The sequence below is a fragment of the Danio rerio genome, chromosome 6, assembly GCF_049306965.1.
Source record: "Danio rerio strain Tuebingen ecotype United States chromosome 6, GRCz12tu, whole genome shotgun sequence".
NCBI classification, from domain to species: domain Eukaryota; kingdom Metazoa; phylum Chordata; class Actinopteri; order Cypriniformes; family Danionidae; genus Danio; species Danio rerio.
This window is the reverse complement of record NC_133181.1, coordinates 56,813,692-56,828,985: the sequence shown is the minus strand read 5'-3', so window position 1 is coordinate 56,828,985 and position 15,294 is coordinate 56,813,692. Positions and strand designations below refer to the sequence as shown.

At 35.7% G+C, this 15,294-nt stretch overlaps 1 protein-coding gene across 3 annotated transcripts in view; it reads left to right on the top strand.

Moving 5' to 3' along the window:
• The window catches only part of tusc2a (tumor suppressor 2, mitochondrial calcium regulator a), a 30,082-nt gene extending 19,849 nt beyond the window's left edge, over positions 1–10,233 (top strand). Inside the window, 4 exon segments of one of the 3 annotated variants that reach the window (NM_001077299.2) lie at positions 2,373–2,412; positions 6,173–6,380; positions 8,168–8,288; positions 9,814–10,233. In NM_001077299.2, the coding sequence (NP_001070767.2) occupies positions 6,232–6,380; positions 8,168–8,288; positions 9,814–9,879 (336 nt within the window). In that variant the 5' untranslated portion in view covers positions 2,373–2,412; positions 6,173–6,231 and the 3' untranslated portion in view covers positions 9,880–10,233. 3 annotated transcript variants of the gene reach the window in all.
• The last annotated feature ends 5,061 nt before the right edge of the window (positions 10,234–15,294 follow it).

Sequence of the window (15,294 nt, the reverse complement as noted above, 5' to 3'; positions counted from 1 at the left end):
CTAAGCCGACAAGAAAATGAATAAATAAATGTTATAATATAAAATTAAATACAATAAAATAAAATAATATAATATAATATAATATAATATAATATAATATAATATAATAAAATATAATATAATATAATATAATATAATAAAATATAATATAATATAATATAATATGATATAATAAAATATAATATAATATAATATAATATAATATAATATAATATAATATAATATAATATAATATAATATAATATTAGGGCGAAGCAGTGGCACAGTAGGTATTACTAGGTAGTGCTGTCGCCTCACAGCAAGAAGGTCGCTGGTTCGAGCCTCGGCTCAGTTGGCATTTCTGTGTGAAGTTTGCATGTGCTCCCTGCGTTCGGGTGGGTTTCCTCCGCGTGCTCTGGTTTCCCCCACAGTCCAAAAACATGCGGTACAGGTGAATTGGGTAGGCTAAATTGTCCGTAGTGTATGAGTGTGTGTGTGAATGTGTGTGTGGATGTTTCCCAGAGATGGTTGCAGCTGGAAGGGCATCCCATGTGGTAAAACTTGCTGGATAAGTTGGTGGTTCATTCCGCTGTGGCGACCCCGGATTAATAAAGGAACTAAGCCGACAGGAAAATGAATGAATAATATAACATTAATGCTGAGCAAAGAGTAATCTTTATTAAATACATTAAACTAAAAGTGTGTTTCGACATAATATATGTGTATTATTTTTATTTGGTATGAACGTATATGTGATACACATAAAAAAATAAATATTCAACAAAAATGATATATAGTGTATTACATCCATATATATATATATATATATATCTTAAAATTACTTTTTTCCCTTAAACATATGCATGCATGTGTGCACTTTTATATACACACAGCACACACAAATATATTATGCCAAAACAAACTTTTATTTTGGATGCAATTAATCATGAATATTCTTTGCCCAACACTTGATATAATATAATGTAATATAATATATTCATTTATTCATTTTCTTTTCGGCTAAGTCCCTTTAATAATCTGGGGGTCGTCACAGCGGAATGAACCGCCAACTTATCCAGCATATGTTTTACGCAGCGCATACCCTTCCAACTGCAAACCATCACTGGAAAACATCCATACAGACTCATTCAAACATATACTCCACGGACAATTTAGCCTACCCAATTCAGCTATACCACATGTTTTTGGAGGAAACCGGAGCACCCAGAGGAAACCTACACCAACATAAGGAGAACATGCAAACTCCTCACAGAAAGACCAACTAACCCAGCCAAGGCTCAAACCAGTGACCTTTTTACTGAGAGGTGAACGTGCTACCCACTGCACCGCTGTGCAGCTATAATTAATATAATATAATATAATATAATATAATATAATATAATATAATATAATATAATATAATATAATATAATATAATATAATATAATATAATATAATACATGTACTTAAACAAAAAGAAAAAGACCGGATAGATCACATGCTATATGGGCTATTTAAAAAATAAATGTATAAAATGTTGGTCACTCTATTTTAAGGTACAATTCCTACTATTAACGTTATTAAAGTAAAGTAATTAACTGCTTATTAATATAGGTAGTAGTTGGGTTTACGATTAAGGATATACAATAACATCATACTTTGCAAGTAGCCTACTAATAAACAGCCAATACTTTAATAATAAGCAAGTAATAAGACAGTAATTAATAATGGTAATTGATATTCAAACTAATGTGACAGCCAGACAGACAGACGGACGGACGGACGGACGGACGGACGGACAGACAGACAGACAGACAGACAGACAGACAGACAGACAGACAGACAGACAGACAGACAGACAGACAGACAGACAGACAGACAGACAGACAGACAGATAGATAGATAGATAGATAGATAGATAGATAGATAGATAGATAGATAGATAGATAGATAGATAGATAGATGCAAGAAAGGACAGAAATAGGCTATATTTTAACAATTTAATAACATGTAACTATAAACAAATATGCTATATTGTAATGATATGATAAAGAATACATTATTTTAACAATTTATTATATTTTAAAGACTTTTAGCTCAATAAAGTATTAATTTGCTGCTTAATTTTAAAGTAGACCTAGCTGGGTTTTTGATTAGGGATGTAGAATAAGATCATACTTATAAGAAGCCTATTAATAGGCCTACTACTAAACTGCCAATAATATTAATCAGGTAATAAGACAATAATTAAAAATGAGACTTTATATTTAAATTAGACAGATATAATACGAATATAATACGGAGAAATAATATTAAAAAACAAGCTCCTCTCGTTTCAGTTAGGTGGCGCGGTAATGTGACGTTGGCAAACTACGTCATTGCGCTTGGTGACAGCAGACTGGAATATTCAAAACAATGAGCTTTACGTGATCTGTATGTAAGCGTTTCACTTTGTCCTTTATTTCAATGTTTTCTGTCTTGAAACTTGATCGAACCGATGAGTTGAAATGCGCGACAGTCGTGTTTTCTTGCGTGTTGAATGGCTGTGAATGGATTCTGTCTTGTTTACATTGCAAGCCACTCTAGAACATTCTGCCTTAACACTGCGAGTCAGTAACGTTTTGAAAAGGGAAAACTGCTGTATTTATTTATATATTGAAATTCAGAGATCTATAAAACAGTGTTTAGTTGTGAGTATAAGGTTGGCTAAAGGTATGGGGCTAGTCTGCTAACTAACTGGGATTACAGCTTTAACCAACTGGGATTACAGTTTTAACCAGCAAAGTCTGTGTGTTTGGAGACTGTTGCCACTGCCTGTGTCATAATTACGTATACAATATGTATGTATATATCTAAAATATATGAAAGCATTTAGACATGTATTTGATTAAATATATACATTTATTACATTGATGTGTAATATAATAATAATATAGGCTTATACAATTTTATTTTACTTCAAATAATTGTACTGCATTGATAGATTGCAAATTGTAAAGATTTAAAATAATGAGGTTTTGGTGTACTATTTCTCAAGTAGATTACTTTAATATGTCATTAAATATTCTTGTCTTAATTATGATTATTTGGTGTTTAAATTATTGCTATGTTTAGTGGCATTTTAGTAGGTGAAATTATGGTAAAAGAGGCTATGATATGATTGTGTATTATTAAAATTCACAAATGATTTTGTTAGAATTTAGTTCAAATTAAATAGTACATGATTAAAAAATCTATAATAAAAAGTAAATTATTATTGTTTCATCATGTTGCTATTTCCTTAACTCTTATTTGCTGTTGGGGGTGTTTTCATCCAATCCGGGGTGATTTTGAGTCTTAATTTGGCCAAAACGTTTTCTGTGTATCAGCTAGCAAAAAGATTTGTGGTGACTAATCTTGTTTTAACACATGCAAAAATGCATCAGATACAGTTTTTTGGAAAAACTTTTTTTCCAAACTAGTTTTGCATAAATCTGATAATCAACCTCAGTCAAGATGAAAACTACTAAATTTCTTATAAAAATTACAGGATTTTAACTCTTTAATTGCCATATTCATAAATTATGTCACTGATTTGATGAAAAAAAAACACACAAAATGATGTATTTTCAATATAAAAAGTATTTTTTTTTACCTTTTATCACAGTCTTGGACATTGTTTTTGATTGATTTTCATTTTTTTTCTTTCTAATTTACTGTTGGTGGCTATTTTTCCCTCATTGACTTTTATTTTAACTACACTTTTTTGATTACAAAAGCCATGACACCATATAATCATGCATTTTTGATTGTTAGTGGTTTTCCCTGTTGGGAAGAGGTCAAATTGATCATTTTTACTGTTGGTCATCAGTTGGCACATTAACCCTTTAGATGGGGCTGTGCAAAAAAAAGCTTAGTTTCTGTATCTTATATGGAGTATAACAGCAAATTAAAGTGTGTGTCTGTGAGTGTGTGAATGTGGCCTTTACACTCTTACCTTGATGTGTCTGAAAAAATTAAAATAGGCATCTCAGTTCTCAGAACTGCATTGAGTAAATAAAAACAAAGACTGTATTTATGCACCATCAAATGTGGTTATAATGGAAGTGTCACGTCTGCTGTAGTGCCATCTTGTGGTTTTCTGGACACTAGTTATGTTTTGTTTGTTCCTGTTTTGTAGTTCACGTGATCACTAATTGTTTCCAGCTGTCTGTCAATTATTGTCTATTTATTATTGTCTTTATAAGCTTTGTTATGTGGTGTTTAGCTTGCCTTTGGATTTTTGCTGTTTGCTCGTGCTCTGTTTACACCATTCTGTTTTGTTTTGTCCGGCTCTTATCTGGCCCTGGGGTCCGTTCTTCGTACCTCGCTTAAATGATCTAAGATGATTTGGCAGATCCTGGATCTTTTAATCTTGATAACTGATCTCTCGTTAATTTGGTTCTTCAAACAAGTTCGCGAATCAGATTAGCATGTCTGGATGAACTGATCTGGGATCGCTGCGTGTGTTGTGAAGGACAGATCTATCGATCCTCGAAATCATGATCAGCAATGCAGCGATTGGCTGACGGCACAGCAGCGTAATGACATCATCTGATTAATATTCAATTATCCATGTGAGCAAAATTACATCAAATTAGCAGTAAACGGTTTGTTAAATATGACACGCAATAACCTTCCACATTTGTTGTGAGCTGCAGGCTTTACACTTTCATGTGTCAAGAGTATTCATCATGTATTTCAGTACATATCAATGTATTTAGTTCTACATTTAGAAAAGATTTTCTTTATTATAGTAGCCGTTTTTTGAATCGCTGTATGGAATAACTGGATGTTTACAAAAGCATTTTGATATTGGTAAAGGCATCTGCAACTTTTTTGTAAAGCATAATCACTGGCATTTTAACTATCAAAACATCAAACGTTCATATTAATAAGTTTTCTCTTTGCACCACCAGGTGGCAGTCTTTGTACTTTCATTTCGGGGGTGCAGATTGCATACGTTTTATTAATATATTTAACTTTATTTATTTTCTTAATAATTTTAACTTTATATGTATAGTTAAAAAATATTTACTATTTTCCCAAGTGTATATAACTACTACTGTAAGAAAATATCAGAATTCGGCACATACTTTCTCTATTATCTTTGCTTGAACTGACCCGATCTAATCCTGTTTATATGAATTGAACCTGCTCCCAATCAGGTTTGACCTAGCAGAACTGTTGCTATGACAACTCTCGGATCAGCTTTGAAGAACGAAACGATCCTGGATCGTGTTAAATCGTCAATATCCAAATCCAGCTAACCGAGTAATCCACGTACGAAGAACGGACCCCTGGTCCTAGTCTGCTCACTGAAACATCGTTTTGGTTTGTTTGTTTGTTCAATTTGTTTCACGTTATGATTATATTTTTGAATGCCTGTTCAAACATAGTTTGATTCACTTTTGTTTTTTGTGTTGTACTTTTTGTCTCTGTTCGATTTTTGTACCTGGCCTGTCCCCTTTTTTTTTTATTAAAACTTCAATTGCTGCACTTGGATATATCTTGTATTTTTGCAAGCCCATCGCAACACTACGGGAAGTCAATGGGGCAAAAACAGCCACCAACAGTAAATTAGGGAGAAAAAATTAAAATCTAACAATGCATCAAAGCCAATGTTGTTACATATCGTTCACATATCCAAGACTGAGATAAAAGGTTTTAAAAAAATCCAGCCCACAACTACTTTTTATGTTGAAAATACATCATTTTGTGTGTTTCTTTTTTCACTAAATTAGTGACATCATTTGTAAACTCGTAAATTAAAGAGTTAAAAAAAACATTTAGTAGTTTTGATTAGGGCTGAGGTTGATTAACAGATTTAAGCAAAAATATGTTTAATTAATAATTATAAATTTATATTTATGGTTATTGAATGCCTTTTTACAGCAGTTTATTTCAGTCATCCTCTCTAACATAACTAAAGGTCGTAAATTTAAACAGTCCACAAGGATTAAACATTCCCATCCCCTAAAGCCAGTTGTTACTCAAATTTAGAGCTCATTTTGGACTTCAGGTATTACAAACCATAAAAAAAAGACCAAACCATCGAGTTCAGACAGCTGGTGCAACCACAGCAGAGCTTTGAAGCCACACCACAAGTCCAGATGCAGTGCCATATGACTTTATATTTATAACTGAAGTCTGTAACACACTCTCTGCGTTTCAGGACTGAATCTGATCTGCTGGCTGGTGCATCTCCTGCAGAATAATGCATTGTCTATAAAAATGGGAGGCAGTGGATCCAAACCCAAAGGAGTTTGGCCTTTTACCAGCTCAGCGGCTGGAGGAGAAGCTCCCGGGGAGGGCAGCGAACAGTGTTTAGCACGTCTGCGAGGATCCAAGAATGCCACACCATTTGTTTTCACAAGGAGAAGGTAAATACTGTGTTGTGATATTAAAATAGTTCAGAACATGTGAGGAAAACCTGTGATCGTCAAGGTTAAGTATCACCTGCAGTACGAATATTCGCATTTCATCCCAAATGTATTTTGTTTACTTTAGTTTGAATATGTAGGACGAGAAATGGGAACATTTTAGTCTAAGCACCAATTTTCACTATTAGCTAGTGGCTTATTACCTGGCTATAATTAAGATATTAACTGTTTATTAGTACTTATAATGTACATATTCTGCATGATATTCCTACCTAATACTTAACCCTAACTACTACCTTAACCACTTAAACTCTGCAGACCCGGTACCGGAGTTATCGACTTTCGCTTTAAGATTTAAAGGGCTAGCATTGCACCAGACCCCCGTAAGTGGTTTCGTTTGAAAGTGTAGAATCTATATTTTATGCACATGTGCATCACTTTGGTTTTTATTCTACTGTACAAAAGTTATTTACACTTAAATACACAGTGTTTAGGATCCCCGAGCTGGGTATTTTACATTGGTTCATTTCCATATTTTTCATATGACACTTGTACAAGTTATAGCTCAAATGAAAGCTCTTACCGGTGCTCATACGGTTCTAGCATTCTTTTTACTGAATTATTTTCACATTTCAAACAGTTTCCGAATGAATCGCGGTGTTTCCATGGTGTAGAAGTGAAAACAATACATTCATGATCACTAAGCAGCCCCAGATAGCACAGACAGCTGTCATCTCTCACCTTATGCTGTGTGCTTCAGCGCCATTTCTCCTCTGTTTTTGAGGTGATGTGCATAAGTAATCCTTATATATGTCTGATGTGGTCCAAACACAGTGAATTATGTTTGATCAAACAAAAGAATAGTGAAATATGAAAACAATGATCGGTCCCTGTGGCTTGTGTAGCACCTCTCATCAGTTGGAATACAATAACTTTTGCATAGATTATGGTAGAGACATTTTTCTTTTTTCCTATGATTACAGACATGTACAGGAATCAACAAAATTAATAACAGCTCGCTAGACCACACAGAACGTAAAAGGTGCACTTTTAAATTTGAGTTTATAAAAACAGAAAGCGTGCTTTTTTCAGGTGTTAATTATAACACAGACAACATATGCAGTTATTTTAAACACTTTCAATAGTGTTTTATGAAAATTCAAAGGGTTTTCTTTAAAATGATACCAAATTTGTGCATTTACACCTCTGCTTGTGGATTTGGGAAGCTTTTAAATTTGAGTAGGCAAAATCCAGGCAGAAATCCTAAAATAGCAGCAGAGTTTAACTGGTTAATAACTATTAATAAGCAGCAAATTAGGAGCTTATTGAGCCAAAAGTCTTACGCCCTATTAACACGGGGCTTCAGCATCAACAATTGACTGAAGGCGTGTCTGACGTTGGGGCTGACGTGATCGTCATAGCAGTGTCAGCCAATGAAATTCAGTCAGCATTAGGCCACTGTCTAGCTGGTGAATTTGCATACAGCGATCTGATTGGCTGATGCTTCCATCGGCGCCTGTAAAGTTGAGCTAGTCCCAACTTCTGCAGCGAGCATGCCTGTGAAGCGGCGCCGACGGATCCACAATGCAGTTCGACAACGCCTGACATCATCCATTCAAAGTGAATTTAAAGCGTTGACGCTGACGCCCCGTGTGACTGGGGTGTAAGAATCAAGTATTTCAGACAGCTGTGAAATAATAAACGTTAAACTATCATGAATAAATGCTTAGTTCATGTTAATAAATACATTACTAACAGTTTTAAAAAGTGTCTGTTTGTTGCTGCAGTTCCTTGTATTTTGATGAAGATGGAGATCTGGCTCATGAATTTTATGAGGAGACTGTGGTGACCAAGAACGGCAGAAAGAAAGCAAAGCTGAAGAGAATTCAGAAAAACCTTATACCTCAGGTGAAATATACTGATTCAGTTACATGGAGATCTGAATTCACACTGAAAAGTGCTGAATAATTAGAAATTATCTTTCTTTCTTTCTTTCTTTTCTTCCTTCCTTCCTTCATTCGTTCATTCAGTTATTCATTCTACTTTTATTCCACTCATTCCCTTTTTTCATTCTTTTTTTCTGTTCATTAATTTGTTTCTTCTTTCAGTCCTGCCTTCAATTGTTTTTGATCCTTTCTTTCTTTCTTTCTTTCTTTCTTTCTTTCTTTCTTTCTTTCTTTCTTTCTTTCTTTCTTTCTTTCTTTCTTTCTTTCTTTCTTGTTAATAATTTTGTTCCTTTCATTTCTACCTTCCCTTCTTCTTTCCTTCCTTCCCTCTTTGCTTTTTTGCTTCCTTCCTTCCTTTGTATTTTTATTTTTTTATGTTCATTATTTTGTTATTCAATTTGTTTTTTTTATTCCTTCTACCCTTCCGTCCTTACTTCCGTCTGTCCTTCCTTATGTCCTTCCTTCTTTTTTCTTTGTTCATTAATTCCCTTTATTGTTTTTATTCTTACTTTTTTCCTTCATTCATTCATTCATTCATTCATTCAATCAGTCATTCATCCATTTCTTTTTTCTTTGTTCATTAATTTTTCTTCTTTTATTTCTTCCTTCTATTGTTTTTGATTCTTCCTTCCTTCCTTTTTTCCTTTATTCATTCATTCATTTCTTTTTTCTTTGTTCATTAGTTTTTTCTTTAATTCCCTTTGTTGTTTTTGATTATTCTTTTTTTCCTTCCTTTATCTTTCCTTCATTTATTCATTCATTCATTTTTTGTTCATTAATTTGTTCTTTCTTTCTTTCCTTCCGTCTATTGTTTGGGATTCTTTCTTCTTCCTTCGTTCCCTCTTTTCTTCATTTTACTTTCATTTATACCTTTTTCTTTGTTCATTAATTTTTTTCTTTCCTACCTACTATTGTTTTGCTCGCTCCTTCCTTCCTTCCTTCCTTCCTTCCTTCCTTCCTTCCTTCCTTCCTTCCTTTCTTCCTTCCTTCCTTCCTTCCTTCATTTACTTATTTATTTATTTATTTATTTATGTATTCATTAAGTTTTAATTTTTTCATTGATTTGTTTCTTTCCTTCCTTCCTACTATTGTTTTTGTTCCTTCCTTCCTACCTTCTTTCCTTCCTTTCTTCATTCCTTTCTTTTTTCTTTTTGTTTAATAATTTTTCTTCTTTCATTCATTCCTTAGATTTCCTTCCTTCCTTCCTTCATTTATTCTACTTTCATTCCCTTTTTCTCTGTTCATTAATTCGTTCCTTCTTTCCTTCCCAACTTCTACTGTTTTTGATTCTTCCTTTCTCCTTGTGTCTTTCTTCCATCCTTCCTTCATTTAGTTGTTTCTAGTCGTTCATCTAAGCATGAATTTTGCTGAAATATTATATTCAGTTATTTATTAATTCATTTGTTCTTGGCAGCTCACCTAAGCATGTTGATCACCTTGGATCACATAATTGAGTTTTCTTTGTATTTTTATCCTCATGTCTACAGGGAATAGTGAAATTAGATCACCCCCGAATCCACGTGGACTTTCCTGTGATCCTGTGTGAAATCTGACATGATCCCGGACGTCCTTCATCCGTCCGTCACCACAGCGAGGCTTCCACCAAAAACATCATACTTTCTGATTAGTGTTTTGGTGTATTGACAGCAGACGTGCATCACTCTGTCCTCTGTGATGCACAGTAAGTATGGAAAACTAAAGCAATGCAGGGATTATACATAAATCACTGGTGTTTGTTGATGTCGACCGCACTGCACTTGTGTGTGATTATCATTGTGTTGTATATTATGATATTCTGTTGTGTCTGATTCTGTTTGTTGGGTTGTGACCCCTATCTGCACTTGTAAACATGTACTGTACAGTAAGTTATGAGTTCATATACATGAATAAAATGGTTTAGCAGATTATATAGAAGTGATTTATTTATCTAAATCAGAAAAGACTGTACTGTAGGGGGACCAACAGTTGGTGTTAGGTTGATTTTGGCTGTATTTCTGCTGGCTCTGGGTGTTGGGGTGTGGCAGACACTGAAAGGTCAGAGGTCAGAATCTGTTTAATGTGTTTCTGCTCTCTGAAGATCACCGCTGTAAGGTTTTTTCTCCCGATCAGAGGCTGAGATGCTTTATCAGAGGTGTGTTTCAGTCTCTGTGACGTCTTTAGGAATGTTTCGTCCCGCCCGTGTGAACGGAATACAGGAAGCGGCGACAGGATGCCATTTCTGCGCACAATCACTGACACTGATAAGAGGAGGAGCTGCTGGAGGAGTCAGTCTGATGAGGAGACCTGTGAAGGTTACAGCAGCCCGCAGGGGTGTGTGTGTGTGTGTGTGTGTGGGGGGGGGGGTGTATGTGTGAGAGAGTTACTGTGAGTAAGTGTGCATGAATGTGTCTTTGTGTGAGTGAATAAGTGTGTGTGTGTGTGTGTGTGTATGTATGTATGTGTGTTTGAGTGAGTTGCTGTGTTTTTGAGTGTGCATACTCTGTGTGTGTGTGTGTGTGTGTGTGTGTGTGTGTGTGTGTGTGTGTGTGTGTGAGGTTGTCTATGTGCATATATGTATATTTCTGTGTGAGAGTGTGTCTGTGTGCATATATGTGTCTGTGTGTGCATATATGTCTTGTGTGTGTGTGTGTGTTTGTGTGAGTGTGTGTGAGACAATGCCTGTGTGTGCATATATGTTTTATTTGTGTGTGTGTGTGTGTGTGCGCGTGAGTGTGGATGTGTGAGTGTGTGTGTCTGTGTGCACACTGAATGTGTCTTGTGTGTGTGTTTGAGTGAGTGAGTTCCTGTGTTTTTTGTGTGAGTGAGTGTGTATCTGTGTAATTCTATGTGTGTTTGTTTTTTGTGTCTGTGTGAATGAGTGTGTGTCTGTGTGCATACGGTATGTGTCTCTGTGTGTGATTGAGTGTATGAGTGACTTCCTGGGTTTTTTGTGTGTGTGTGTGTGGGTGTGTGAGCTCCTGTGTTTTTGTGAGCTCCTGTTTTTGTCTCTGTCTCTACATGTGTGTGTATGTGTTGCAGATATTTGTGTAAGTTTGTTTGTTTGTGTGTGTGAGAGTGAGTGTGTCTATGTGAGTGAGTGCGTGTGTCTATGTTTGTAGATGTGTGTTTGCATATATGAGTGTGTGTGTGTGCGTGTGTGTGTGTGTGTGTGTGTGTTTGAGTGTGTGAGTGTCCTTGTGCATACTGTATGTGTGTGGGTTTGTGTGTGTGTGTGTGAGTGAGTTCCTTTGTTTTTGTGTGAGTGAGTGCATATCTGTGTATAATTCTGTGTGTATGTTTGTCTGTGTGTGTGTGTGTCTGTGTCCATATTTGTGTTTGTTTTTTGTGTCTGTGTGTGTGAGTGTGTCTGCGTGCATACTGTGTGTGTGTGTGTGTGTGTGTCTGAGTATGTGAGTTTCTAAGTGAGTTAGTTTCTGTGTTTTTGTGTGTGCGTGTCTGTGTGTGCGATTGTTTGTATGTGTTTGCTTGTGTATCTTTATGTAAAACAGTAATAACTATACTTTTTGAAAGTCACATACACACACACACACAGGCCTCAGTGTTTGCTTGTCATATGAAGATCTTACCTTAAGACTCTCATCCTCACCAATCTGACTCATTCATCACTGTCCTCAATGAAGCTGCAGCTTGACCTTTGACCTGCAGGTTTACTATAGGAGTGTCTGATGGACCGATAACGCACAGGAAAACTGCGCCTCTGATCTCTCCTGCCGCTCAAGGATGTGACTTTGCCATTTTCGGGAGGCGGGCGGTGATGGGTGTGTGTGTGTCCAGTTCCTCTCATATTGTTAAAGCTTCCTGCCGCTGGAAGAAACCGTGATGTAAAGGCCCAAGAACGGGGAGTAAAGGAACAGGGTCGAGGAAGGAAGTGTCGCTCTCTCTTTCATGAACACACACACACACACACACACACACACAGTGAGCACTCACTCTTGAGTCAGCAGAACAGCGGCGGAACAGGATTTCAGCAGGTCATTGAAAGAATGAATACACTTGAAAGCGGCGTTCATTTGATTTTGTCTCATGCGTCCTCAGATATTAGTAACATCTTAATAGATTTATGCAGATTTTTAAATACCAAACCTTGACTCAATATTGCTAATATTCTAATGATATTGCTAAAATGTTAACATGAAATAAAAATTATACGTGCACTTAAAAATAATAAACGTTTCAAATATTATTTCTAACAAAAAAATGAACAATTTGTAATACATTAATAATACTAATTTTAATTCATATTATATTTGCATTTTTATACATTAAATATATTTATATTATTTATTTTATTAATAAAAACAAATAATAAAACATTTCGATAAAGTAATTATGGAAACAAAACAGTTAATTTTCTGTTTCATAAATAAAAAATGATTAATGTTATTCATTCATTTGTTGTTGTTTTTTCGGCTTAGTCCATTTATTAATCAGGGGTTGCCACAGCAGAATGAACCGCCAACTTTTCCAGCACATGTTTTACTCAGCGGATGCCCCTCCAGCTGCAACCTATCTCTGGGAAACACCACTACAGACAATTTAACTTGCCCAATTCACCTATACCATATGTCTTTGGGCTTGTGGGGAAACCGGAGCACCCGGAAGAAACCCACTCGAACACGGGGAGAACATGCAAACTCCTCACAGAAATGCCAACTGACCCAGCTGAGGCTCGAACCGGTGACCTTCTTGCTGTAAGGCGATCATGCTATCCACTGCGCTACCGTGACGCCCGACTAAATATTATAAGAACATTAATGTATTGTAATTATATATTAATAATTGCATATAATTGTATAGTAATACAAGTATTACAGTTGTATATAAAGGTATTATACATACAATGTAATGTTCAGAATTGTATACTAGCATAGTGCCACTTTTTTATAATAATAAAAATTTTTAATACTATTTTCCCCTTGTTTTATTTTATATTAAAGAGCCCGTATTTTGCATTATATTAGGTCATATTTTGGTTTTTGGGGTCTCCATCAACAGGCTGATATGCATGCAAGGTCAAAAAACACATTCATTGTTCTATAATATGCATCTGTTTTAATATAATTATCCCAGCGACTCCCATATGTTTTGTTCAGCGAATCATTTGTTCCCAAACCCCTCCTTACCGCGAAGCTAATCTGCGCTGATTGGACCGATGACAGTCTGTTTTAATTGGCCGACTGCATTCGGCATGAGACAGAGAGAATTGCCCACTAGGACCACAGTATGAAGTAGTAGAAAGTATGTGAGACCCCAATGCAGGAATGCAATAAATCAATGCTGTTAAACACCAGCACATACTCTACTCTTAACTGTAACCCAAAGTAATAATGACACTTATTCAGTATTAATCCACACAGTGGCAAAAGTTTAACTATTTTGAAAATGTGCCGTGTGTGTGTAGGAACAGCTGATGGTGGCCATAGCAAAGACAAACAGCAGAGAATCGCCAGTTCAGAAACACATCTAAATCAGTAAAGGAAGAAGCAAGCGTTACATTTTTAACATGGTTTTGGACGTGATATGTGAACAGCCCCATACAGATTTAACCTGAGAGATAAAGTTCAAGCACTGATCTATAATAGATACGTGATTACAAGCTGCGCGGGAGCGATTACAACTTATAACACACAATTAAACGCATATTTTGCAAACTAAACAAAACGAGAACTAAAGAAACTGGTCCATTTGAACTGTAAAAGTTACTGATAAAGCCCCTGTCAAAGTCTGACAAAGCCCTATAGTCTCTGCTGCTCATTCAATAGCAAACGGCTGACGAATCCCGCATTGCAGCGTAGGTTAATGTATCAAAAATCATAAAAATGACAGGAACAAACACAGCACATGGTTGGCTATACTGTGGTATTGTTGTGAAAATGAACTTCAACCCTTCATTCCCCGCAGCCAAATCTCCCTCTGTCAGTGATCGTCATCTTCGCGTCATGATCAGTCCCGTGATCCCCCGCACATCCACTAGTGTGTGGAGTGAAAGCGCATGCAAATCGGAACTGAAAGTACATATTTGGTGATGTACCGCATCAACGTCGATGCAATCAAACAAAAGATCCGAACCCAACTTGATTTGTTTATTCGACTCCGCGTTGACTATTTCACTAAAGAATCAATAGATTTAAACATGCTGCACTTTTAGATTTAAACCTCATTCCCTTTTCATTCGCTTAGAGCTGTGTTACACACTGCATGGAAGCTCATTTTTAAAAACCCATAATAGGAACTCTTTAAACTCAATATTGCTTACCACATAACAAAAGTTTATGCATAGTCTTGATGTTTGTCTTATGCAGAGATGCCCTAGTAGGGCCCAGGGGCCAAAGTTGGCATATGGTAACCTTTGATTTGGCCCATCATCCCATCTGAGAAGAGAAGAAGAATGATGAGAATTGTCAATTAAAATTTAATGTGACCTTTTTGTTTGTTGCTTTTGTTTTTAAAAGCTAGCTGAAATGAAATGTTTTAATAAAATGGTGTAAATTGATCAGATTTTGTTTAAATGTACACACTGTCACCCCGCAATCCAGAGACTTGGGTGAGCAAATCAAGTCAGAGTGCTTGCATTCAGCATTGAACACCACTTTCTTATAAATTGTTATAAATGTGCTTGCTTGTTTTTTATGCAATACGTTATAATTTAAAAAGTTATACAGCATTAGTTAAATACAATTAAAAGTAATGTTTTCTATTTATTATACTATATGAATATTATTCTACTGAAATATTATGAAATAAATTAAGAAATGGCAATTCAATGTAATATAGTTTGGTATATTTACCTTCGGCTCCCTTGTTCTCAATATTTGAATTTTGGCCCATCATACGAAAAAGTTTGGGCACCCCTGGTCTAAAAATGGGGGGAAAAGACCTTCGTTTGAACACATTTCTCTCATTTGCATAGAGGAAAACACGCCCCTGTGTGAGCTGCAATAAAGCCACGCCCCCTGCAGCGAATCAAT